Source organism: Notechis scutatus, chromosome 1, assembly GCF_049901735.1.
Source record: "Notechis scutatus isolate UNSWTSFEM ecotype Mainland chromosome 1, rNotScu1.2, whole genome shotgun sequence".
NCBI classification, from domain to species: domain Eukaryota; kingdom Metazoa; phylum Chordata; class Lepidosauria; order Squamata; family Elapidae; genus Notechis; species Notechis scutatus.
The window spans coordinates 25,681,437-25,707,405 of record NC_142009.1 but is presented as its reverse complement, the minus strand read 5'-3'; the positions used below and the strand labels follow the sequence as shown (position 1 = coordinate 25,707,405).

General features: G+C 39.0%; 1 protein-coding gene across 1 annotated transcript; it reads left to right on the top strand.

Annotated features, from left to right (window-relative positions):
• The first annotated feature begins 187 nt into the window (after positions 1-187).
• On the top strand, positions 188-24,586 carry LOC113414526 (beta-galactoside alpha-2,6-sialyltransferase 1-like). Its single transcript, XM_087959132.1, has 6 exons — positions 188-904; positions 5,240-5,337; positions 9,956-10,057; positions 14,627-14,801; positions 16,160-16,437; positions 23,055-24,586. The coding sequence occupies exons 1-5, from the start codon at positions 241-243 to the stop codon at positions 16,429-16,431; spliced, it is 1,311 nt and encodes a 436-aa protein (XP_087815258.1). The 5' UTR covers positions 188-240; the 3' UTR covers positions 16,432-16,437; positions 23,055-24,586.
• The last annotated feature ends 1,383 nt before the right edge of the window (positions 24,587-25,969 follow it).

Genomic DNA, 25,969 nt, shown 5'->3' with positions numbered 1-25,969 from the left:
TATTAAATGTCAGATAAGATGAACTTTTTTTGATCTGCTTTAGCAGGTCATTTTTAATCATAATCTATTTTGTAATTGAAACCACATTATAGAAACGGCCAGTGCTACATATTGCGGTAGTAGAACCAACCAGATGCTAATCAAAATTGGCTGATCTTGTGTTGCCTGTCTCTCCACAGGTATGGGAATACCTTATGGTGTGTACGACCACCTTGGAAGTGGGGGACAAACTGTGTTTGGATGAGTTTTGCTGTGCTATGTTTGACTATGCTAAGCTTAGTTTGTCTACAGACAGGGATAATGCTGCATTTGGGCTCCCGTGACTCAGGAGTGCCCTCCAACTTTATAAGAACAATCCATAATTCCTCAGAAAGAAACAGCACTCTGAAGCTTCCCTTAGCTGCTAGATCTGCCAACCGGAACTTAGAAATTACAACACAGACTCTGACAGAAGATTCCTTCTTCTCCAGAATCAAGAAGTTCTGGCAACAGCTTGAGAAAGTACTTGCTGGATTTCAGCAACTCAGGAAGGTTTCTCATTCCATCCTCCCAGCACAGCCCTTACCATGGCCTGTATGGCAGAAAAAGCTTTCATCCCAAGTACTGAGCCCTCGTCTTCGACAAGTCTTCCAGACCTATCAATCAATGAACAAGTTTCAGGTGCCCTCAGGTGTTGGGCAGCACCTAGGCAACCTGCACCTAACTGGGATGGACCTCTTGTGCCAGCTCAAAAGCCGTGTGAATGTGTCTACTGTGTTAGGTGATGAAGGACCCTTTGCAGAACCAGTATGGAGGGGTATGCTGCCTCAGAGGAGTTTGGCAGAAGAACTTGGTCACCTGAAGACATGTGCAGTTGTGAGCTCAGCTGGCTCCATGTTGGGGTCAGGATTGGGCAATGAGATTGGTGAGTGTTAAAGGAAAAATCAGATATTCCCATGGGATGGGTGTCTACTTAAGCTTCCCCATACAGATGATAAATATATTATTCTTAAACAAATGCTATAATTCATGGTTGTGTTAAAATGTTATTTTTTTTTTATGGAAGAGCCATGGAATACAATTGTATATTATACATACTAGATCTCCCACCTTTCCTTCCTAGCTTGTTCTATCCATAGAATAGAGAACTTTCTAGGTTTCTATTGCTATTTGGATGATCAAAGTCATTCTCATATGTCTTTGGAATTATTCTTTCTTATCTGGGTGCTCCCAGTTCCAGTTAGGTTCCCCCCTCCCCCGGGATTAAATATCAAACCTATTATATATTTTTCAATGTAGCACTAGTTTATCGTAATTAAAACTCTTCATCAATGTACTGAGACCTTTTAACATAGCTGGTTAAGGTGAATCTGTGATTGTCTTCCCATGAGCTATTATAGCAGAAAAAGTAAAGATTTATGTAGCTTTTCCACAATATGCTAATCTTGCTTAAGATTATTGGTTTCTTTCTTTCATTAAGGGAACCTAGCGCTTAACAATGGCTGTGAATATATTTCTGTGTAAATATGAACACAAGTCCTAAAGCTACTAGATAAAGAGAACCCAATTAAATAAATGCATAAAAACATTATTCCTGTTCACATACTTATTGAGGGAAATCATCCAAAGCTCCATATTTGCATGTGACAAAAGTATTTGAAACTTTGCGTTCGGTGACTGGTGTGCCATTTTGGTTCAGAGGTACAGAACAGGCTCAAACTATGATACTGCCACCACCATCAGTAGGAATCTGAGCAAAACTCTGAGATAGAAAATATTTCAAAATATATGACTAGGTCCACAACTAGCAAAGGGTGCCCAAACCAGGATCAATGCCTTTTGAAGGGGATATGTTGCTATACATCATGCTACTCCAACTGGGAAAATAGAAACAGCATATGACTGCCAGCCTAAAAGAAGTGGAATAAATGTTTGAGAAATATACAGAATATAAGAGTTGAAAGTTTTAGTTTGGATCACTCTTTGATTAGTTTGTTATTTGTTATTTCTTGTCTTGCCTTCCTGTACTTGGAAAATAGGTTGTCCCCCTTTTCTTTGTGATAGCCTCTCAAATATAGGAAGATTGCTATAGTGTCATCCCTACTTCTTCTCTTTGTTAAACTAGACATGTCCAGTTCCTGCAGCTGTTTGTCATCTATTTTAGCCTCTAGACCCTTAATCATCTTTGCTGTTCTTCTCTGCATTCTTCTATAGTCCCAACATTCGTTTTGTATCATGGTAACCAGAACATGACACTATATTCCAAGTGTGGTATTACCAAGGCATTTTAAAGTGAAACTAAGACACGTGATTTTGATATTCCTCTGTTGATGCAGCCTATGACTGCATTGGCTTTTTTGGCAGCTGCAGCACATTGTTGGCTCATACTTAAGTGGTTGTCTACTAAGAGATCCATCTCACAATTATTGCTGTTGAGCCAGGTACCACCTATTCTATATCTATGCATATGTTTTTTCTTGCCTACGTATAAAACCTTGCATTTCTCATCACTGAGTTTGTTAGATAGGGCCCAGTGTTCAAGTTTGTCAAGATCTTTCTGGATCTTGAGCCTATCTTTAAAAGTGTTGGCTATCTCCTAGCTTGGTGTTATCTGCAAATTTGATGAATTCCCTTCTATCCTGTCATCTAAATCATTTATGAAGATGTTGAAGAGTACTGGGCCTAAGACAAAACCTTGGGATACTGCATGCTTTCCTTCATATAGATATAGTTCCATTGAGGACTACACATTGAATGCAGTTTGTCAGCCAGTAATGAATCTACCTAGTAGTGATGCTGTCTATTCCACATTTTTCTATCTTACCAATAAGTAGGTTGTGGACTGCCTTGTCAGATGTGTTACTGAAGTCCATGTGTACTATGTCGACAGCATTTCACTAGTCCACTAATTTAGTCACTGTATCAAAAAATGCAATAAGATTTGTTTGGTATGATCTGTTTTTGATAAACCCATGTTGGCTTATTGTAATAGCTTTGCTTGCTTCTAGGTCTTTGCAGATCTGTTGCTTGATTAACTTTTCCAGGATCTTCCCCAGTATAAATGTCAGGCTGATTGGTTTGTAGTTTCCTGGAATCATTTTTCCCCTTTTTTTGAAGATGGGAACCAACACAGCTCTTTTCCAGTCTTCTCTTCTGGTAGTTCCCCGGGTGCTCCAGGATCTTTGAAAAATATGGTTTGATGGCTTCGAGATCACATTTGCCAGCATTTTCAGAACTCTGTGATGTAATCCATCTGGTCCTGGTGATTCAAATTCAAGTGGACAAGTGTTGTGTTACCATTTTCTTGCCTGTTATATTGTGGGGTGTATAAACTTGCTGTGAAGGAAAAAGCATGTTTGCAAACTGATCAGGAAGAATTAGAGCTTTCTAGGTGCTTGAAAGCTGTCAAGGGCATTGGGTGGGTGATGTGAATTCACAGCACTGGCAATTTTCTACCAACAGGCTGTGGGTGGTGAAAGATTTGCAAGATTAGTTAATTGCAGATCGACCGCAGGCTAATCTGCAAGAAACTCCATCTAGTTTCAAGGGGATAAAGTGAAAAATGTGTTTTTTCTGCCACTGAGAAACAACAGTGAAACAGGAAAAAAAGTTTAAAGAAAAAAAGTATCTAGTGAATACCATGAGAGTTGTAGAGTTACTTTAGAAGAGGTCTGTCCAGTTAAGAGATAGCAGTCCCTGATTTTTCCTCAGAAGAATGTTGAGGGAAGTTTTAGAAAAGAGGTTTTTTTCCTGATACAGAATAATATAAGCAAATAAAAGATTCTATTAACAATCCTCAATGTACAGACAACATCAAGTTTATACAAATTGGCACATTGTCAATACTGTAGAGCTCCTGAAGTTGTTGTGAATATTAATAATCGATTCTGGGCAGAATAAACAAATGAGAGGGATGGATGGGAGTGTGTTTATTTGGAGAGTTACAATCTTAAAAGCATCCTCACTCAGCCCATGGATTAGGAAGAGTCTCAAATTCTGTAGTGTGCAGAGGAGGGAAGACAGCAGCTTCAGCAAATAGTCATTCAGTCTGGTGAGACACTTAAAAACTATAGGTGAGATGGCACATTAGCAGTTTTGAGAAAGTCTGTATAACAGGGCCAATTGTTGTCTTTACCTATCCAGAGATTCACAACATAAGACACAAATGCAGGTTTATTACTTTTCTTGCTCCTTTCCTATTCTAAAAGCTTTACTGCCTCACACACAGATACCCTAAGCAAACTATCCAATGCAATGTCTAGCTAGCCAAACCAGGTCTGAGTTCCACCATGCAAAACATTTCAACTTATTTGATGGTTCTGAACGTATTGCAGTTCCCACCCACTTGTATAACTTCCAGTAAGGCTTGGCCAGTCTCACTGTAGCATTTTTCTCATGTCTCTTTTTACATTTCCATTGAGTACCACTGGTTCATCCCAGTTCACTTGAAAATATCAATTCTCTCATTATGGGAACCACTTCATGTTTAAGAACCACCTCTTGTAGATATAGAAATAATAATGCTTTTATTTTTTTTCCTGACACAAACATTAAAATCTTGGAAATATTTGTTCCATTCCATCCTCAAGAAATTATTAATGGATAATTCATTCTGTCCCTGTGGCTTGCTTTGAGTGAGTCTCAGATATTCCACCTTCCATAGAGGTACTCATGCCTTATTAACCATATAAATCAGAATATATATGCACTAGTAACAACATAGTGACAATTGTGCCCACCCCCTGTTTTGCTCTATATCTTGGCTTGATAGACTAACAACCAGTTTGTTAGCCAAAACTGAATTATAAATGGAATAATGAGCACAGTGAGTTTACAAAGAGCATATTAAAAATAATTATAATGCACCCCCACATGCATAACACCAATGCATACACACGGGAGAGCCAATTTAGTCTAGTGGTTAACTTGATCAAATAAGATTGAGAAAACCCAGGTTCTAATCCTGACCTTGGTGCAAAAACCATCTGGGTGACCTTGGCCAAGTACTCTCTCCCAGCCCTAGGAAGAAGGAAATGGCAAGTCCCAGGACCTGCCAAGATTTTAATGTAGCCCTGGTTAGCAGGGACATTAAATAAAGGAGAAGTCAGGCCAGACCAGTTATGTGGCTGTTTTCTCAACCCCATCTTGCTCTGAGGAAGGGAATGTTATTGTAAAATAAACCCAGGTCAGGAAGGGATGGCCTAGGGACAGAGTCTACCTGCTTTTACTCTCTCTTACTGTTATTTTCTCATTTTCTCAGATTCCCATAATGCTGTCCTTCGTTTCAATGGAGCCCCAACTGCTGGGTATGAATATGATGTGGGCAGAAAAACAACACTCCGGCTTGTGAATTCCCAGGTGGGTAATAAACTTTGGAGGGCCAGATTGAGCTGTGGACAAAAGAAAGGGTAGTTAAAAGCTAAACAGGGAAAAGGTCGCGGAAAATGCAATGGTTTAATTTCATTTGTTTGCCATGAAAAAGACAGTAATCTCAATTCTTTACATTGTTAGATTAGAGGTATCCTTAGGTAGTCAAAAAAGTGAAGATAGTGTCAAGTACCAATGTGATAGAAGTTCTATCCATTATTATATGCATCATATTTTATATCTTACAATCTTAAATTGTTACTTCAATATATTTGGCTGGCTTCAAATATATCAATATATAGGAATAATATAAAACCAGATTCAGAAAATTACAGTCCTATTATAGACAATTACAGACCCAGCTGTTATGACAGAAGAAGGCAAATTGCACTGTACATCTTTAATACAAGATAGAATGTGCATTGTCCTGAGAGAAAAAGTGAGATGCCTAGACTCATAAGGTTAGAAGATCTCAGGTGTCTTCTACTCCAGAAGACTCAGAGGTCTCCTACTTCAGCATGTGGAAATTCTGGAAATTGAAGTCTATGTGAAGTCTATGCTTCTTAAAAGATGCCAAGTTTGAGTTACACTGTTCTATCTAGTCCATCGTCCTCCCAGGGTAGGAAAACTTAGACCATCCCAGACAAATAATCTATTCAAGTTTGGTTGAAAATATCCTGTGATGGTACATGTACAACTCTCGGAGGCAGGCTATTGTGATCACGGTCAGGAAATTCCTCCTTGTCTTGAATTTGGATTTCCCACAGTGAAGTTTCTATCCTAAAGCTTTCACAGAGAGTTATGGAAAAATAAATGACTTGTACCAATCCATCATAATCCAAATCCTTCAGTGAGACATCATTACTGAAGCAGAAACCCCTTCACCCAAAGGCCAGCTGAGATGGCTCATTTAACAGATGCCATGATTTCAAGGACAAGTTTGGGACTTTCTCCAGCCTTTCTCTAATACAAGCCCAGATTCAGTTGCCTGTGCTGGATTTTTCTTTCTGGCATTGAGACCTATCGGTCTATAGAGATTTTCAGGTCATGGTTGTCCCAAAGGTGCTTTTTTTCAGGAGACAACTGGACTTTCTTGTTTTTTCTTTTGAAGATGTTTCGCTTCTCATCCAAGAAGTTTGTTCAGCTCTGACAGGATAGAGGGGAATGGCAGGATTTATATTCCTTGCAGACAGCTGGCCATTTGCATCCTTTTAGAGGGTCATTGAAGCCCTTGGAGGTTTATCTGTGTCCTCAGGATCACCTGAGTAGTGCTCCTGGTTCCTGTAGCCTTTTTCCTCTGGAAATCCATTCCTACTCCCACAGCATTCAAAGCAGAGGTGGTATTCAGCAGGTTCTGACCAGTTCTGGAGAACCAGTAGCAGAAATTTTGAGTAGTTCGAAGAACCAGCAAATACCACCTCTGACTGGAGATTTTACAGTATCCTTCTCCTGCCACGGCCACCAAGCCACGCCCACAGAACCGGTAGTAAAAAAAATTGAATCCCATCACTGATTCAAAGGGTGTTCATCCCAAATTGGATGAACCAGGAGCACTACTCAGGTGACCCTGAGGACACAGATAAACCTCCAAGGGCTTCAATGACCCCCTAAAAGGATGCAAATTACCAGCTGTCTGCAAGGAATATAAATCCTTCCATTCCCCTATCATGTCACAGCTGAAGAGGCTTTTTAGATGAGAAGCAAAATGTCTTTAAAAAAGAAAACAAAAAAAGTCCAGTTGCCTCCTGAAAAAAGGACATTTGGGATTGAAAGGTATCATTCTCTTACCTACATTTGTTTTATTAGCTGATATAAGGAGAGCCCTGCGAGGCTTGTGTTTGGGATCTGGTTGCTAGGTTACTGGGATTACTGTGGGGTTATAAAACCTTCCGAAACCTGGCAGGGATTCTCCATCACTGTAAAGATTGCATCACCTGGAGTTAACCTACATCAACTGATACTTCAAACCCACCGCTGCTAATTTTCCCTTATGCATTTTTAACATAAATCTTGATCTGGCTGTTGGGGAAAAATAGAATATAATCACAATATAATCACAATCTTTAATTAAGTAACAGAGGCTAAAATTTCCATATCCAAAGGTATCCATCCATGCAGTCAGAAAAGTCATGATAGCAGCTGGGACTGCAATGATCAAAACCCTGCCCATTTGTACATGCATTACACACATACATGTGTTAAAAAGGCTCAGGGCTTTGATCATGGAACCATTGCCACCATTGCACCCAAACCTCTTATAATTTAATATATTTGTGAGCGGTCATTGGTGATGTTTATGTCTCACATATCAAGGGTGGACTTCTGAAACTCAACATTCACTTTGTATTTAGAAATGGGGATAAGCTACTAAAATTGTTTTTTACTTTTTGGGAAGAAGGAAAAACATTACTTTTTCTTCTTTCTTTTCCTTGTCCTTTTCTTTTGTCTTCCACTTTTTTGTTATTTTGTGTATTTTATATTGACTTTTATTCTTTCCATTGATAATTCTTAATACAATTTTTTTTGAAAAAAATGAAACTCAACTCCACCCTCAATTAATTGATTTATTACAGTATTAGTTCCAATTTAATGGCAAAGATAACTGCACAGGGTTCCTATGAATACCTTTAACTTCTATCATAATTGAGATACTTTATATTTTATTGATAATGTTTGCTGCTGATGCTAGTACAAGTAGTCCTCGACTTACAACAGTTCATTTAATGACTGTTGAAAGTTACAACGGCACTCAAAATAGTGACTTTATGACCGTTTTTCACAGTTACGACCTTTGCTACATGGTCATGTGATTAAAATTCAGATGCTTGGCAACTGGTTCATATTTATGACCGTTGCTGTGTCCCAAGATCATGTGATTCACCTTTTATGACCTTCTGACAAGCAAAGTCAATGGGGAAGCCAGATTCACTTTAACACCTGGGTTACTAACTTATCAGCTGCAATGAGTCACATAACAACTGTGGCAAGAAAAGTCATAAAATGGGGCAAAACTCACTTAACAAAAGTCTCACTTAACAACAGTGGACCCCGTTGTGGGTTGTAAGTTAGAGTCTTAGTGGACAACCAGCTAAATATGAGCCAGCAGTGTGCAGCAGCAGCCAAAAAAGCTAATGCAATCCGAAGTTGTATAAACAGAGGGATACAATCAAGGTCAAGGGAAGTACTAATACCACTCTATAAAGGTTTAGTAAGACCACACCTAGAGTACTGCATCCGGTTTTGTTCACCACATTATAAAAAAGATGTTGAGACTCTAGAAAAAGTACAGAGAAGAGCAACCAGGATGATTAGGGGACTGGAGGCTAAAACATACAATGAATGGTTGCAGGAACTGGGCTTGGCTAGTCTAGTGAAGAGAAGAACGAGAGGAGACATTTTTTTATTTTTTATTTTCTTTGGTTTGTCAATTGCTTACAAGATAATAGGTATAAGTAAAAACATAGTTATGAATACATGGATACATATAAGAGAAATAAAAAACAAACAAACAAACAAAATGAAAAAAACATGATAGCAGTTTTCCAATATTTGAAAAACTGCCACAGAGAGGAAGGGGTCAAGCTATTTTCTAAAGTGCCTGTAGGCCAGAGAAGGAATAATGGATGGAAACTGAACAAGGAGAGATTTAACCTGGAAATAAGGAGAAACTTTCTGACAGTGAGAACAATCAACCAATGGAACAGCTTGCCCTCGGAAGTTGTGGGAGCGCCATCGCTTGAGACTTTCAAGAAGAGATTGGACTGCCATTTGTCAGAAATGGTGTAGGGTCTCCCGCTTGGGCAGGGGGTTGGACTAGATGACCTACAAGGTCCCTTCCAACTCTGATTATCTGTTATCTGACTACCTGTACCATATTTTGACATCCTTCACTAGCTGCAGGTCAGAGAAAGATCTTTGATCATTATTACGCTGAGAAAAAATCCTCTCCTCTGAAATTGTAGCAGTGGTTTTGCAATATGTTTTGCAATATAAGCTAGATTGTTGGGAGATAGTTCTGAGATATCTTCTCTGTTCCTGCCTGGCATTTTGCTGAATATGCCTGAAATCCAACCCTTAGTTCAAACTCAAATATCAAGGCCAGAAAATGATCAGAGTAGCAGCCTTCAGGAATATGTATTAATTATTAAGTTCCCTTTAAGGAGTTCCAGAGAAGTTGAATGACACTCTGTGTAATTTGGACCTAGCCAAATCACTGTCACCAAATCACTGCCAGCAAATCTGCAAAGTGCAGCTTGAAGATGTCTGCATTTATCATTCTCAACCAAAGTCATTAGAGAGAATCGCTTAGACTGGAGCAACACAAATATAAAAGGATAGAAAAAAAATGCATACCACAAAACAAGTTGAATCTGACATTTGGGGCTCTCCCCATATGCAAATATATAAGGTACTTCTGGGCAATTCTTGTAAAATGTAGGATATTCCTCTGATTGTTTCTGAGTTCTTTCTAAATGAAGGGGAAGTACTCTTATTCTGATGAATTGGCCAGGCTTGCTAGGAACACCGCTAGATTGTTTCCCTTGCAGCTGCATGGTTGGCTTGAATTTGTGGTTAAAAATAGTGTTCCCATCTATGTTCTTCTTCACAGCTGATGACTTCTCCAGAGCAGCATTTTCTAGATGGACAACTCTATGCCCAGGGAACTCTGGTCGCCTGGGATCCAGCCCCTTACCCTGGGGACCTAGAAGAGGTGAGATTCTCTAGTTAGGGTCACATTATATGCTAGCCTAGGCTAAAATGGGGCTGAGGTAACCTGTGGCTCCCATATGTTGTCATAGCACCGTGATGGCGAACCTATGGCACTTCTAACTGGAGAGCATGATTGATGACTCTTGGCTATGGATGTGTCCCATTGGAGAATATGAATTATGATACACCCAGGGGGTGGGGGAAAACCAGGGTCAAGAGTGACAATGAAGGATGTGTCTCAGAGTTGGCTACACCCAGGCAATGCTGGACCTTTTAACTCCCAATAAATCCTTTTGAAGTTTTGGAAGTTTGGCTCAAGACTCATGATTTAAATGGGGTTAAGTGCCAGAATCCTGACAACAACAATTGTCTGTGTTGTATGAACATAGTCTTTTTAGTACCTGTACTCTGGGACAGAAGGGGATCTGTGTACACATACATACATACATAACACCAACATATGGCTCATGAGCCACATACGTTTAGCTCCCAGAGCACTCAAGAGAGACTGATATCCAGCAGCTACTGCAATGAATTTTTTTCCAAAACATAATACTTAAAATAGATTGCTATCCTAAAAACAATAGACCCAAGGATGAAAAAAGTCAGGCCCAAAGTCTAACAATAATTTCAAAACTTTGTGCTATAAAATGTTCCTTTTCTGTAGGGGATTAGAGAGATTCAGCAACTTATAGAAGGAGAATGAATGAAATGTGGTGTTCTTTGATCCTCGAAGTATTTTCCCCCCGTTAGAGGTATATTCCATATTTCCCCAAAAATAAGACCCAACTGGAAAATAAGCCCTAGCATAAGGATGATTCAGGGTGCTTATAATATAAGCCCTACCCCAAAAAATAAACTCCGGTTAAGATAGTCAGCTAGACAGATGCATTTAGTACCTTATTTCAGTGGTCCCCAACCTTTTTTATGCCGCGGCCCGGTACCGGCATCAGCTGGGTGCCGCCATCTTGTTTTGATGAAAAAGTGCTTCCGGTGAGCTTTTTACCCGGAAAAGCTCACCGGAAGCACTTTTTCATCAAAACAAGATGGCGGCGCCCAGCAAACCAGCGGCCCGGTAGGATTTGTTCCACGGACCGGTACCGGTCCGCAGACCGGTGGTTGGGGACCCCTGCCTTATTTCCATGAAAAATAAGACCTAACCAGAAAATAAGCCCTAATGTGTTTTTTGGAGCAAAAATTAACGTAAGACCCAGTCTTGTGTTTGGGGAAACACACCTAAAAGCAGTCTTTTGCAGCTTTTTACTTTTCAGTTGTAAACTACCCACTGAGTTAAGCAACCTATAAACCAAATGAATGAACTGCATGATGATTGAAAATGGACCTAGATATAAGTACTATTACCTTTCTGTTGGATTGGAATGAAACCCAACTTGACCAGAGTTTTTTTTTACTGCTTTGAAACTCATCAAATGTGGTACTCAACGCAGTTTGACACAAAATTTTTGTCCCGGTACTCAGCGTTTGATTGATACTCAATGCACAAGCTAGAATGTGTTGGTGTTGGCTGCCTTGTGACTCACTTATGGGAAAAATGTATTTGGTACTCATCATTTGGTACTCAAAAATGTATTTGGTACTCATCATTTGGTACTCAAAAATGTATTTGGTACTCATCATTTGGTACTCAAAAATGTATTTGGTACTCATCATTTGGTACTCAAAAATGTATTTGATAATCATCATTTCTCATGGAACCAATTAATGATGATTATCAAGGTAGTACTATATATGTTAATCCATAAAAACATTAAACAACCAAGGAAACATACATTCTTATTGTACTTTCTGCTCAGTGTTGGACATTTGCAAAGCATTATGTTTTATTCTCAGGCATCATATCTTATTACATCCAGCATTCAGCAACCAACCTTCAGCTCCGGTTTCACAAAAAGACAAAACCAAGGTCACTTGGTTGAGTTGGACAGATATAGAAATTGATTGAGTAAATAAACACAAAAATAAATACGATCTAATTCAAGCATATTAATTTCACATATGCTTTATCTAACTTAACAGGTGCATATGTTTCATTAATGTGAACGCTTCTTTTCCCCCCAAATCATAATTAGTGAACTCACAGTTAGAAAATTGACTTACTGATGCCAACTTGGAAAATTTTCTTGAGACTGATAGAAAGGATGAACTGTGGGATCTTTTGTGCTCTCTGACAGATGTTTCTGCAAAAAAAAAAAAAAATCATCCCAAAAATGCTGCAAATGGCGCTTTCTGTGTTCTGTTTTGTCTCAATCCTTCTGCACTAAACGACAGAGCAACAAAGATGGTTAAAGGTCTGGAGACGAAAACATATGAAAAACAGTTGCATGAATTGTGTATGGATAGCAGTGTTCCAATATTTGAGGGGCTGCCACAAAGATGAGGGAGTCAAGCTATTCTCCGAAGCACCTGAAGGCAAGACAAGAAGCAATAGATGGAAATTAATCAAGAAGACAAGCAACCTAGAATAAAGGAGAAATTTCCTAACCATGAGAACAAATTAAAAAGAGATGATGTATATTAAAGCATAATGGATAAATGGATCCTTTTTGTTGGAGTTGGACATCCAAATACCAGTCCACACTCAGGCATAAAAGTTCACTAGATGACTTTGGTCTGAGTGGAATAAATGGCCCAATCAGCTTTACATTATAGATTGTCACTGCAGGAAAAAGATTGGAGAAAAGATGCTATAAATACTGTCTTGAGATTCTAAATAATGGGATATAAATCTAACGAATAAATGTGCTTGGCAACTTTTAGAAGTACTATAGTCTAATTCAGCTGCAGTGTTCCTCTCCCTCCCTCCTTCTCTCCCTCCCTCCTTCTCTCCCTCCCTCTCTCTCCACACATACACAAACTCATTCACCCATTTTAATAAACCATATCTAAAGTCTAGAATTTCCCCCCCAGAGCAGCTGAGTCATAGTTGCAGGATGTACCAATGATAATTTTCTATTTCAGAGACATAAAACTGTATTTCAATGACATAATAGACTAAAAAAGCCCATTAACGAGCACTTGTACTGGCTTTTGACCCCTACAGATCAAAACTGCCTTTTTTGATTTTCTGGAGACCACATTTATAACCATTACCAAACCTGGAATATAAATCCCAGTTTCTGGAAACTCAAATTATTGCGGTAAGTGAGTCAAGTGACCCAGAGAGCAATAAAGGTTGATTGAGGAATCATACAAGATAGAGAATATAATAGTGGCATGTGTCATTTATTTTTATTTTTAACTAAGTGTGTCATACAGCCATAATTCAGCTGAAGATCTCAAAAATCTCTGAAGTTGAAACTATCAAAATGATATCGAAAAAGCTAAATCAGTGTACCAACTCTTTCTAAAAGTAAACCAAATGGGGTTCAATCAGAATGAAAAGGGGTGTTCCTGCACAGAAAGCCTTTCCCATTCCGTTGTGTTTTTGAGATGTCCTCAAAAGCCCTCTGCAAATTCACTCTCTCCACTTTCAGGAAAGAACTAGAAAACTTTCATTGCTGAAAAACATGCTAAATTTTGTAGGAGGATTGCTTTGTGGAAATTATGATGTTTTGTGAACTCAGGCCATTTGGTTGGTCTATATTTCAGCCCAGGTAATCCTTGATTTATAACCATTCATTTAGTGACTGTTCGAATTTACACTGGAAAAAAAGATTTTTGAGGGTTTTTCAAACTTAGACCATTGCAGCATCCCCATAGTCACATGATCAAAATTTGGATGCTTGGCAACTGACATGTATTTATGATGGTTGCAGGGCCCCGGGGTCATGTGTTCACCTTTTGTGACCTTCTGACAAGCAAAGTCAATGGGGAAGCCAGATTCACTTAACAGCCGTGTTACTAACTGAACAACTGCAGTGATTCACTTAACAACTGAAGCAAGAAAGGTCATAAAATGGGGCTAAAGTCACTTAACAATTGTCTTGCTTAACAATGGAAATGTTGAGCTCAACTGTGGTAATAAGTTGAGAACCACCTGTACATATACCCACCAAGAAATGCAGTTAATTCAGCAACTAGGTTAAGAGTGTGGTGCAATTGCAGCCATTACATTGTTATGAGCTGCTAAACCTCTCTGCTGTATTTGGGCAAACCTGGAGATGAAATATAACTTTGGTCCAGAGGTGGTATTCAGCAGGTTCTGACCAGTTCTGGAGAACCGGTAGCGGAAATTTTGAGTAGTTCAGAGAACCAGCAAATACCACCTCTGACTGGCCCTGCCCCCATCTGTTCTCTGCCTCCCATTGAGTCCCAGCTGATCGGCTGGCTCTTCTTTCGTTGCCCTGCACAGGAGAACGGAGCTGGAAAGCAGGTTAGTGGGGTGGGGAGGGAATGGGGATTTTGCAGTAATCTTCCCCTAAGAGTGGGGAGGGAATGGGATTTTGCAGTTTCCTTCCCCTGCCACACCCACCAAGCCACACCACGCCCACCAAGCCACATCCACAGAACTGGTAGTAAAAAAATTTTTAATCCCACCACTGCGTTTGGTCTGTGGGGTTGGTTAGGCAGTGATGTTCTACCCTGAGAGGTATGTCTTTTTCATTCCCAGTGGTACAAGTCTCCTGATTATCCCCTCTTTGAACCCTTCCGTACCTTGCGGGCCAAAAGACCTTGGCAGCTGTTCCATCTGTTGCATCCACGGCTACAGTGGGAGCTCTGGGAAGTGGTTCAGGAAGGGGCAGATGAGCAAGTGCAACGCAACCCTCCATCTTCAGGCCTGCTGGGTAAGTAAGAAAGGAAATTCTTCAACCTACCATATTCTCTGTAGCCACAACTGCTACATTGCTTGTTTTTGCTTGCAACTGCTGTCTACACTTCCTGTTTCAAAATAATCACTATATGTGTGGCCATAAAGTTACTATTTTGCATTCCTTGTCCCATGCTTCATTTTGATCAAACTTACTGAACCAAAAACCAGATTCTGTAACTGCCAAGAGGCTTGTCCTGTGGACATCCTAGAGTAAGATTGTGTGGTTCAAAAGTATCTGGAAGGCATTGCTTCCTTAATCCCAAGAAGCTCTTTCTGCTAATTACAATTTGGGGGAAGTTGAAGGTAAAACTAAAATTATTTAGTGACAGTAATTGAATTGGGTATGTCTAATGTAATGGAAGGAAGGACTAGGGATGACATGATAGCAATGTTCCAATATTTGAGGGGCTTCCACAAAGAAGAGGGGGTCAACCTATTTTCCAAAGGACCAGAAGGCAAAACAAGAAGCAGTGGATGAAAACTAATCAAAGCAACCTAGAACTAAGGAGAAATTTCCTAACAGTGAGAACAATTAACCAGTGGAACAGCTTGCCTTCAGAAGTTGTAGGGTGCTCCATCACTGGAGGTGTAGCATCTCTTGCTTGATCAAGGAGTTGACCAAGTCTGTTATTCTGAGTTTACATAACACTCTAAATTTGGGTCAACAAGACATAGTTGCTATATTTACATAACATCCCAGTCTAAGATTACCAGATTTGAATTGCAAAAATCCAGATGACCATTACAGGCAACAAACAGACAACTTTTCTATTTTTGCTGCCATCTAGAGGTTGCAAGGACTTTTAATAGCTAAGATTTGTTGGCTTTAATTGTATCCAAACAAATTAACTTTATATAGTAATTCACCTCTACTGCTAGACTCCACATGTAGCTGAATCTAACCCACTTTTCATCTAGCCCAGCACTCTGTGTGGATCAAACTAATCAGAGGCATCAGCACAGGATAGGATTCAAATGGTGAAAACAGCATCATGTTGGTTCCACAACCCAGACCATCCCTTTCGTATATTGGTCATGATAGTGTACATATCACAAAAGGACTGGAGCTTGCTTGGTATAACTTTGCATTCATCATTTTAATAATGATGAATCATTATTTAATAAGGATTTTACAGATGCCTCTATAGCCAATGAAAGAGTCATTCTGCATGTGCTCACGGGATCTCTCATTAATATTTCAATCCAGATGAAGAGGCTTCTATAACTGACAGAATTCTATCTTATCTTGGCAATGAACTCCCCACTCCTGGAGTTCCTTGTATGCTAGTCACTTTATTTCCTTGTCTCTCTCATTCTCTGCTCAATCTTTAGGAACAGTGCTAATGATGTCCTTATGCGAACTTGTCCATGTGTATGAATTCCTACCATCTCAACGGCAGTCCCATCAGTGCCACTATTACCAGGATTTCTCTGATGATGCCTGCACACTGGGTGCTTACCATCCATTGCTCTTTGAGAAGAACTTGGTGCGTCGCATGAACTGTGGCACAGAGGCTGACTTGGCACAAAGGGGCTGTGTGACATTGCCAGGCTTCCAAGTCCTGAATTGCCCCCACAAGGCAAAACATCTGGACAGGGCCTGAAGTAAGGTGAGGCAATCTGTTTTATATCGCAACAGAAGGGAAGATAGATACCATCTGAAAGCAGCAGGCATCTCCACATAGATTGATTGAGCTACTGATGTAATTCAGTATTTCTTCTCTTTAAAAAACATTGCTTATTAAGTTATAGAGTATTATAAAACACAAAATACAGAAGTAAACAGAAGAGCAGCGAGGAGGGAAGGAAAAGGGGAAAGTGAAGTGAAGATAGGGAGGAAGGGAAGAAAAAGAAGCATTGATTTTTGACTCTCTCTGTTACAGTAAAATAAGGCATCAACATCAGATCACAACTTTTTGCTTTTCCATAATAGTATGAACAAGTCATTTCTATAAAGATCTATCATCTAATCTGTAAAACCCAGAGTTTAATTCTTTTCCACATCAAGCACGAAGTTCAGAAGTGGTTTTCATGTGGAAACAAAAGTACATGAATGACTAGCCATCAATATTAAAACTATTAAAAACTTTGTTTTCAGCTATGTTTCTTGTTGTGACTGTCTGGCTTTTATATGTTCTTTTCTTTAATCAAGTAGTCAGTTTTGCCATTTCACCAACTCCATCAACTTCTGCAACCATTCTTCCGTGATAGGAATTGAAGTGTCCTTCCATTTTTGCACATACAATTGTCTGGCTGCTGTCAATATACATAGTAACAAAGTTCCAATTTTTGTCTCCAGATCTTTTTCCATTAGACCCAAAAGGAAAAGTTCTGGTTTCATTTTTATCTCTGTTTTCAGAATTTTCTGTATTAAAATATGAGTCATACTCCAATTTGTTTTTTTGCTTTATTATATGTCCAACATAAACGATAAAAAGTCTCTTCTTTATTTTTACACTTCCAACATTCATTTGACATACCTTTATACATCTTAGATAACATCTGGTGTTAAATATCAACGATATATCATCTTATAGAAATTCTCTTTTAGATTATAATTTAATGTAAATTTTAAACCCTTCATCCACCTATTTTCCCATTGTTCAAGCATCACATTATTTTTTGTTTTTTTAGGTTTTTTGTTTTTTTGTTTGTTTTTTTGGTGGGGGTTTTTTTTTTTTTTTTTTTTTTTTTTTTTTTTTTTTTTTTTTTTTTTTTTTTTTTTTTTTTTTTTTGTTTTTTTTTTTTTTTTTGGGTTTTTTTTTTTTTTTTTTTTTTTTTTTTTTTTTTTTTTTTTTTTTTTTTTATTTTTTTTTTAAAATTTTAGTCCAAAATTCCTATGCCTTTGTGGGGGGGGGGCCACTGAATCATACAATGTTTTAAAATAGAATTTTTATTGGCCAAGTGTGATTGGACGCACAAAATTGTTTTAGTTTTCTTATATTATATAATAATATATAATATAATAAAATATATAATATTATATAAATATATAATATTATATAATATTATATCACACTGAATCATACAATGTTTTAAAATAGAATTTGTCTTTGGTGCATATGCTCTCAGTGTACATAAAGAAAAAAATAAAATACATTCATCTAGAATCATACGATAGAACACTTAGTGATAGCCATAGGTTACTAATAAGCAATCAAATCATGGTAAGAAACAAATAAAACAATATAAATTATAAAGATACAAGCAACACGGTTATAGCCATAAGTGGGAAGAGATAGATACTAGGAAGGATGAGAAGAATAATAGTAATACAGTCTTAGTAAATAATTTGACAGTGTTGTGGGAATTAGTTGTTTAGCAGAGTGTTGGCATTTGGGAAAAAACTGTCCTTGTGTCTAGTTGTTCTGGTATGCAGTGCCCTATAGCATCATTTTGAGGGTAGCAATTGAAACAATTTATGTCCAGGATGTGAAGGGTTTGTAGATATTTTCACAGCCCTCTTTAGTTTAGTGTACTTTACTTTATTGTCATTGCACCTTGTACAATGAAATCAAACACCATCTTCAGTGCACATCATGACCATGATGTGGTCCATCAGGTACACAAACACACATCCTTCACACTCCACACTTTGAACTGAAAACCCCCAACACTGCACCAACACTGCACTATACAGTAGAATTCAAAAGACCTACTGCCCTGGGATAGAAGATGTTTTTCAGCCTATCTGTGCTTGTTTTTGTTATCCTGTACCATCTGCTAGATAGTAATAGTTCAAAAAAAGGTGCCCAGATGAGACGGATCTTTGAAAATGTTTTGAAATTTCTTAAGACAGCAGGAGCTATAAAGCTCTTCCAAAGAGGGGAGAGGCATCCAATGATCTTCTGGACAATGACGTTAACCCTCTGGAGTGCTTTCCTATCTGCCACTGTGCAATTGGCAAACCATACAGAGGTGCAATAAGTTAAGATACTCTCTATGGTGCAGTTTTTCATTCAGCTGTTGTTTTCTGAGAAGTCTCAGGCAGTATAATCTCTGCTGGGCCCTTTTGACCAGGGCTGCAATTTGAGCACCTCAGGTCCAGTCCTCTTTTATGGTAACACCCAGGAACTTAAAACTGGCCACTTGGTCCACTTGGTCTCCATTGATAAGCAAGGGTTGGATGTCTGACCTGTTCCTTCTATAGTCCACTATAAGCTCCTTAGTCTTATTAGGACCAAGTTATTGGCTCCACACCATGAAAGCAACCGGTCCACCTCATCTTGGTAGGCAGACTAATCCCCTCTGGAGATGAGTCTCACCACTGTTGTATCATCTGCAAATTTAGTAATAGTATTACTAGCCTCAGTGGGAATGCAGGGGTGGGATACAAATTTTGTAACAACTGGTTCTATGGGCGGTTCTAGGTGGGTGTGGCTAGGTGGGCATGGCTTTTTTGCAGCAACCCCCCCATTTTTTGGACCTTCTGGGCCTCAGGGAAGCCTCCTGGGGGGCGGTTTTGCTCCCAGAAGGCTTCCCTGGGACCCAGGAGGAAAAAATGGAGCATGGGGGGAACCACAGACCCTCTCTTGTGCTCTGTTTTGGGGGCTTCTGGGCCTCAGGGGAGCCTCTTGGAGAAGGAAAAAAATGGAGCACGGGGGGGGGGGACAGCTGATCACCGGGAGGGATTAAAAAGAAATACCTTAAGAGACTGTGCAGGATCATAACAACCGGTTCTATAGAACCAGTCCGAACTGGTAGAATCCCACCCCTGTATACAGGTCTTCAATGGAAGGCAGGTTGATAGCAATTGTTTTTTCTGCACTTCTAAATATCTGCTGAAGTCTGTGTCTGTCTTGTTTGGTTGCAGAGCCAAACCAGTCAGTTATAGAGGTACAGATGACAGACTCAATAATTCCTCTGTAGAACTGTATCAGCAGCTCTTTGGGCAGTTTGAGCTTTCTGAGTTGATGCAGAAAGAACATCCTCTTTTGTGCTTTTTTGATGACGTTTTTGATGTTAGGTGTCCATTTTAAGTCTTGAGATATGATAGAATCTAGAAACTTGAAGGTCTCTACTGTTGATACTGTGTCGTCTAGTATTGTAAGAGGTGGTTGTGTAGGAGAGTTTCTCCTAAATCCACCACCATTTCTATGGATTTGAGTGTATTTAATTCAAGATTGTTCTGGCTGCACCACAAGGCTAGTTGTTCAACCTCCTATCTGTATGCAGATTCATTGTTGTCTCGAATGAGACCAATCACTGTGGTATCATCTGCAAACTTCGGTACTTTAACAGAAGGATCTTTTGAGATGCAGTCATTGGTATATAGAGAAATGAGAAATGGAAAAAAGCACACAGCCCTGGGGGCTCCTATGCTAATTGTACAGATGTGGTTTTGCCTAGCTTCATCTGCTGCTTCCTGTCTGTTAGGAAGCTTATGATCCATTTACAAGTGTGGTCAGGTACAGCTAGCTGATTTAGTTTAGTTAGAAGAATATCTGGAATGATGGTATTGAATGCTGAGCTGAAAACTACAAAAAGGACCCTTGCATAGGTCTTTGGAGATTCAAGATGTGGTAGGATGTAGTGCAGAGTCATATTAACAGCATCATCTGTCGATCTATTTGCTTGGTAGGCAAATTGCAAGGAGTCTAATAGTGGATCCATGATGGTTCTCAGGTGGGTCAACACTAGCCTTTCAAAGGTCTTCTTAACTACAGATGTTAGAGCAACCAGTCTGAAATCATTCAGTTCTTGGATAGAAGGTTTCTTTGGCACTAGGATGATAGTAGAGCATTTGAAGCAAGAAGAACCATAGCACATCTCTAGTGATTTATTAAAGATGGAGGTGAAGATATGGGCCAGTTGATCAGCATAAGCTTTTAAGCAAGAAGGAGTTATCTTGTCTGGGCCTGGTGCTTTTCCTGGCTTTTGTCTGTGAAATAGACCTTGCACCTCATTCTCTGTAATCACCAGAGGTGGTGGGCCCAATGGGATGGGGTAAGTTCTATGAAACTTGGCTATTGTTGGTATGTCTGAGATGGGGATTGTGGAGAAGGGTGGCAGTAGTTTCCTTTCAAACCTGCAGTAAAACACATTCAGGTCATCTGCCAGTTATTGATTTTCTTCAGCATGGGAAGGAGGTTTGCTGTAACCAGTGATATTTTTAAGAGTTTTCCACATGTTTGCTGTTTTATATATTTTCTGTTTTACATGTTCATTTTTCAAATTCAATTTCAATAACTTTTTGTAAATCTTAGCAAAAATATGTTCATCATTGCTACTTAATGTAAGTTCCAATCCATTTTTAACAAAGTCAAATCCATAACACTTTTTATCTAATTTGAACCTTTCTTTCAGTTGCTGATAAGTAAACTAAGGATAGGCATAACTTTCTGATTCAAGTTCTTCCCTCAGCTTTAGTATTGGGTCACCAGAATTAAAAGATAAAATTTTACCACACGTCAGCCAATCTGGTTTTGCCACCACTTCTTTTTTAAAAAAAAGCTTCCTGTGGTGACATCCAAAGCGGCAGTGTAGTATTAAGATACGTGGACTTAAACTCCCAGAATTCCCGTGCTGGCTGGGGAATTCTGAGAGTTAAAGTCCACATATCTTAAAGTCGCTAAGGTTGGGAAACATTGGTGTAGTGAAATGACTGGCAAATTAGCAGAGATAGTCCAGGAAGCCCAAATAGTTTTTATAGTAATAAATCTGCATAACCATTTGATGGCAGCAAAGAGAATTTTTGGTATCTCCTTACTGCCATCTAGTGTTCACTGGGATTTTTAAAGCTCAAGTGTGATAGGTGCTCAAGACATTTTTTCTAGAAGAATTTACTTGTTTGTAAATGTAGTTCAAAAATCTATAGAAGAAAGAAACCATTTTGCATTTGCTTGTAAGACATGATGTACTGCAGATTGTTATCACGGTATATATTTTAGAAGAAAATTTCTTTTTGTGGGCTTGTTTAATCATTGAGAGCCAAGCATCCATTTCATAGAAGTTGAATAGAATACAAGTCATGTTTATTATGATTCTGAAGGCTGCACCAGCAATCCTTAGAGAGTTGGAAAGCAACTTCTGTAGATTTATGCAAATCAAAGGTCTTAAGTATTGAGTAATGAAGGTGGTATTATAAACACAAAGTTTATATTAAGAATATCAGAGTTTGTGTGTTATTCTGTCTGATATATCTATGTTTGTTACCTGCCTGGTTTCCTTTAGCTTTCTTCATCTCCATGTACCTACCCCCTTTCCTTGTTATTAACATTCCTTTGCTTTGCCTTGTTATTTTATATATTTATTAAACTTATATGCCAGTCACCTAGTGAAAGGTAACTCTAGGCCAGGGGTGTCAAACTTGATTTCCTTGAGGGCCACATCGTGTTTGACCTTGGGGGGGGGGGGGCTGGGGAGTGTGGCCAGGTTGGACTTGGCCAGCTCTACATCATTCACATCGGGGGCGCCTGTGGTGACGCAAATGCTCTGCCAGCAAAAACGGGCTCCCGATCTCGGTTTTCGGCTGCGACGGCCTCCTGCAACCCTCTGCCAGCGAAAACAGAGCTTGGGAGAGCTGCCTGCAGCCCTTGCAAGCTCCATTTTCATCTGCAATAGCCTCCTGCAACCCACTGCTAATGAAAACGGAGCTTGGGGGGGGCTGCATGTGGCCCTCCTGAACTCCGTTTTTCTGGCAGAGGCACTGTGGGCCAGTCCATTGCTGTTTCCAGGATGACCCCATGGGCCAGAGTTAAGCACTCCATGGACTGGATCCAGCCCCCAGGCCTTGAGTTTGACATCCCTGCTCTAGGTGGATTACCATCAATCAATAAAACAATGCCATTTCCTCCTTCAATGTAAGTATAAAAGGAAATAAAATGATCCATTGTTGCACATGCGTTTGAGATGTTGCATTTCTGAGCCAACACATATGGGTGACAAGACCTAATCCAATGGTAGAGTTGGGTTTGGTAACTCTAATACACTGAATTCTGACAGCTTTGTCTTAGCAGGATAAGAAAAATGACAGATTGTTCTTTCTTTCGGAAGGAAAATACAGCAGGATCCAATTATATGTATTTAATCCACCCAAATAGCAGTTTACCAGTTTAGCCTTACTTGAAGATAAAACCCATTTTACTATGCAAAATCATGCAAAATCTTCAAACAGAAACTTAGCATACTCTTGTGAAAAGTAAATCAGCAGCCAATGCCCTACCTTGCCAAGCTGGTACAGATTATTACAAACATAGGAGTTATTTATGTTTTTATATTTTAAAAGATATGTACCACCTAGCTGGGAGAAAAACAGAAAAGGCAGCTGGCAACAGAGTAAAAAGTTCATCAATCAATACAAAATGCATCACGAAAAAGCTGTAATTATCAGCCTTGATGTTGGAGCTAAGATGAAGAAAACTGGAAAGTGGATAGATTACAGGTGGAGGAAAACCCACGAATCTGACTAAACATGAATTCCAATCCATGACTGAGGTAATTCTGTGGAAGTAATGGAGGGGAAGAACACTTTTTCCTTTGTTTCACGGTAGCCTACTATTTTTTATTTATTTTTATTTATCAAATGTAAACACTGCCCAGCTCACTATCTAAGTGATTTGGGTGATCTACAGGTAAAAAAACATTAAAAAAAATTATACATGCAAAACGTTAATGATGTTGCTTGCATTCTATGTTGGCCTCTGTAAGAGATGTCTAAGAGGAATTTCCAGATCTGAATACAGAATACAAGAGTTGGAAGGGACCTTGGAGGTCTTCTAGTTCAGGGCTCTCCAACCTTGGTAACTTTAAGACTTGTGGACTGGGAGTTGAAGTCCACAAGACTTAAAGTTGCCAAGGTTGGAGACCCCTGTTCTAGTTCAACCTTCTGCTCAAGCAGGAGAAATTATTCTTTTCCAGACAAATGACCATCCGATCTGTTCTTAAAAATCTCCAGTGGTCGAGCACCCATAACTTAAGGAGGCAAGCTGTTGCACTGATCGTTTTTATTGTCAAGAAATTTCTCCTTAGTTCCAGGTTGGATCTCTCTTTGATAAGCTTCCATCCATTAACTTCCTGTCCTGCACTCAGGTGATTTGGAGAGTAGATTGTCCCCCTCTTCTCTGTGACCACCTCTCAAATATTGGAAGACTACGACCATGTCTCTCCAGTCCTTCTCTTCATTAGACTAGACATACCTTCTTCCTGCAACCATTCATTGGAAGTTTTAGAGCAACCATCTTTGTTGCTCTTTTCTGCACTCTCTCCAGAGTTGCCATACCATTTTTATATCATGATACCCAAAATGGACACAGTATTACAAATGTGGTCTTACCAAAGCAGTATAGAGCAGATCTTCATGTGCCCTTAATACTATCCCTCTTCTGTGAGTTCTGGTAATGTTGATCATGGTAATTTCCAGTCTTGATTAGATCAAAGTACCTTCTACCCTGGCTCCATTTTCACTCCCCAAATGCAATTTAAAGATTATTTACTACTAATTTCACTTCCTGTGAAACTGAGCTGAGGAGACAAGTGAAAATCACCTTTGGGAAATTTAGTTGTGTTCTTCAGAAAGGGCTTCCAGAGAAGGAACAGTTATTAGCCCTGAGAAAATAGAAGGTGTGAGACAGGGATTCAGAACAGCCCTGCCTTGATCTACTGGTCCTTAAAAAGGGCATCTGTTCTATCAATGGTTAGACAATAAAACATAGTAATGAATTATGTATATTCTTAGAAAATAATAAATATATAAAGATGTATTCTTTTATTATTATATCTACAAAATGATTCTAGGATAGATTTGAGATGATAATATGAACTGTCATAAAACAAATTAAGTAAAATATGATTATTTCGTAAAACATGAATGGATAAAAATATAGTCAAATGATTGATTAATAATGATATTAACCTATTTAATACTTGATTGAAAATATGAGAATATATACAATGTTATTGTAAGACTACGAAATGGAAGCACAAAACAATTTGTAAACCAACTGGCACACTGTATGTATATATATGGAAGATGGCTTGATGTTTTTATGTTTTGTTTGTTTATGTTTTGTTTGTTTATGTTTGTTTTAAAAACCAATAATTTTTTTTAAAAAAAGGGCAAGTTTTTAAAATTATCTTAATTTTTTTTTCCTTCTGTTCAGTCGTGTTTTAATCTGGACAAGTCTTGCAGTTTTCTTGGCAGGATTTTTCAGACGTGGTTTACCATTGCTTCCTTCTTAGGGCTGAGGTAGAGTAACTAACCCCAGGTCACCCATCTGGCAAGACTAGAATTCTTGGTCTCCTGATTTCTTAACCTTAATTACTACTACACCAAACTGGCTCTCCCTGTTAATATATCCTACTACAACAATAAAATAGCATTATTACTTCCTGTAGTGTCTTGATCTGGTCTGCCTCACAGGGCTGACAACTACAGACCCACCCCAAACTGTAGGTTTTGTAGGCATAAAAACAAACAAACAACAACAACTCGTGCCTCTTTTATAAAAAAAAAAATAGAAGGCAACAAAAACCAAGCAGCCTGACACTTCATATCTAGGTTTTAAAGTTAGAATCAAGCTTACAGAATCAGCCCTTAGATAATCAAAAGTCCAGGACTGGGGCGGAAAGGTGATGCGGAATGATTGCAGATAACAGAACCACAGCTTTGAAATAGTTTCAGCTACACCACAGCTTGAGCTGTGAATACACTGTATCAGCTTTGCAGCATAGAGGCATGAAGCTGCTTTCAAACTGGCTAAGGATCCTCATGTCTTCTGCAACTCCTTATGCAGCAACCTTTTCAGCTGATAAATTACTAACCTGGAATGAGATGGATTGGCCACAATTGTCCATGTTCTAATAATGTATTCTATTTGCACATATTTATATCTTGGATTGTGGTTAGTCCAGAATAGTCCAGAAACTTCCGTTGGTCTAAAACAACTTGCAGGGATAGTAATTGAGATGGTGTTTTTGATCATAGTACAGTAGAACCTCTGGTCACAAACGCTTCTGACCATCACTAAATCAGGTTCTGACCAAAAAATTCACAATTTTTCCCGCGGCCAATTTCCCCTTCCATGCCATTTTTTTAGTAAGCACCAAATTTCCAAAATTAGATTCGGGCCATGACCAAATCAGGTTGCAACCAAAGTTATAGAATGAATTATGTTGTGATCAGAGGTTCTACTGTGTTTTTTT

What these genes read in the sequence shown, in the direction of transcription:
- LOC113414526 (XM_087959132.1), top strand. Translation starts at nt 241, where the DNA reads ATGAGTTTTGCTGTGCTATGTTTGACTATGCTAAGCTTAGTTTGTCTA. An exon ending in TCCGGCTTGTGAATTCCCAG is followed by an intron (nt 5,338 to 9,955) that starts GTGGGTAATAAA and finishes TCTTCTTCACAG; the next exon opens with CTGATGACTTCTCCAGAGCA. An exon ending in ACCCTGGGGACCTAGAAGAG is followed by an intron (nt 10,058 to 14,626) that starts GTGAGATTCTCT and finishes TTTCATTCCCAG; the next exon opens with TGGTACAAGTCTCCTGATTA.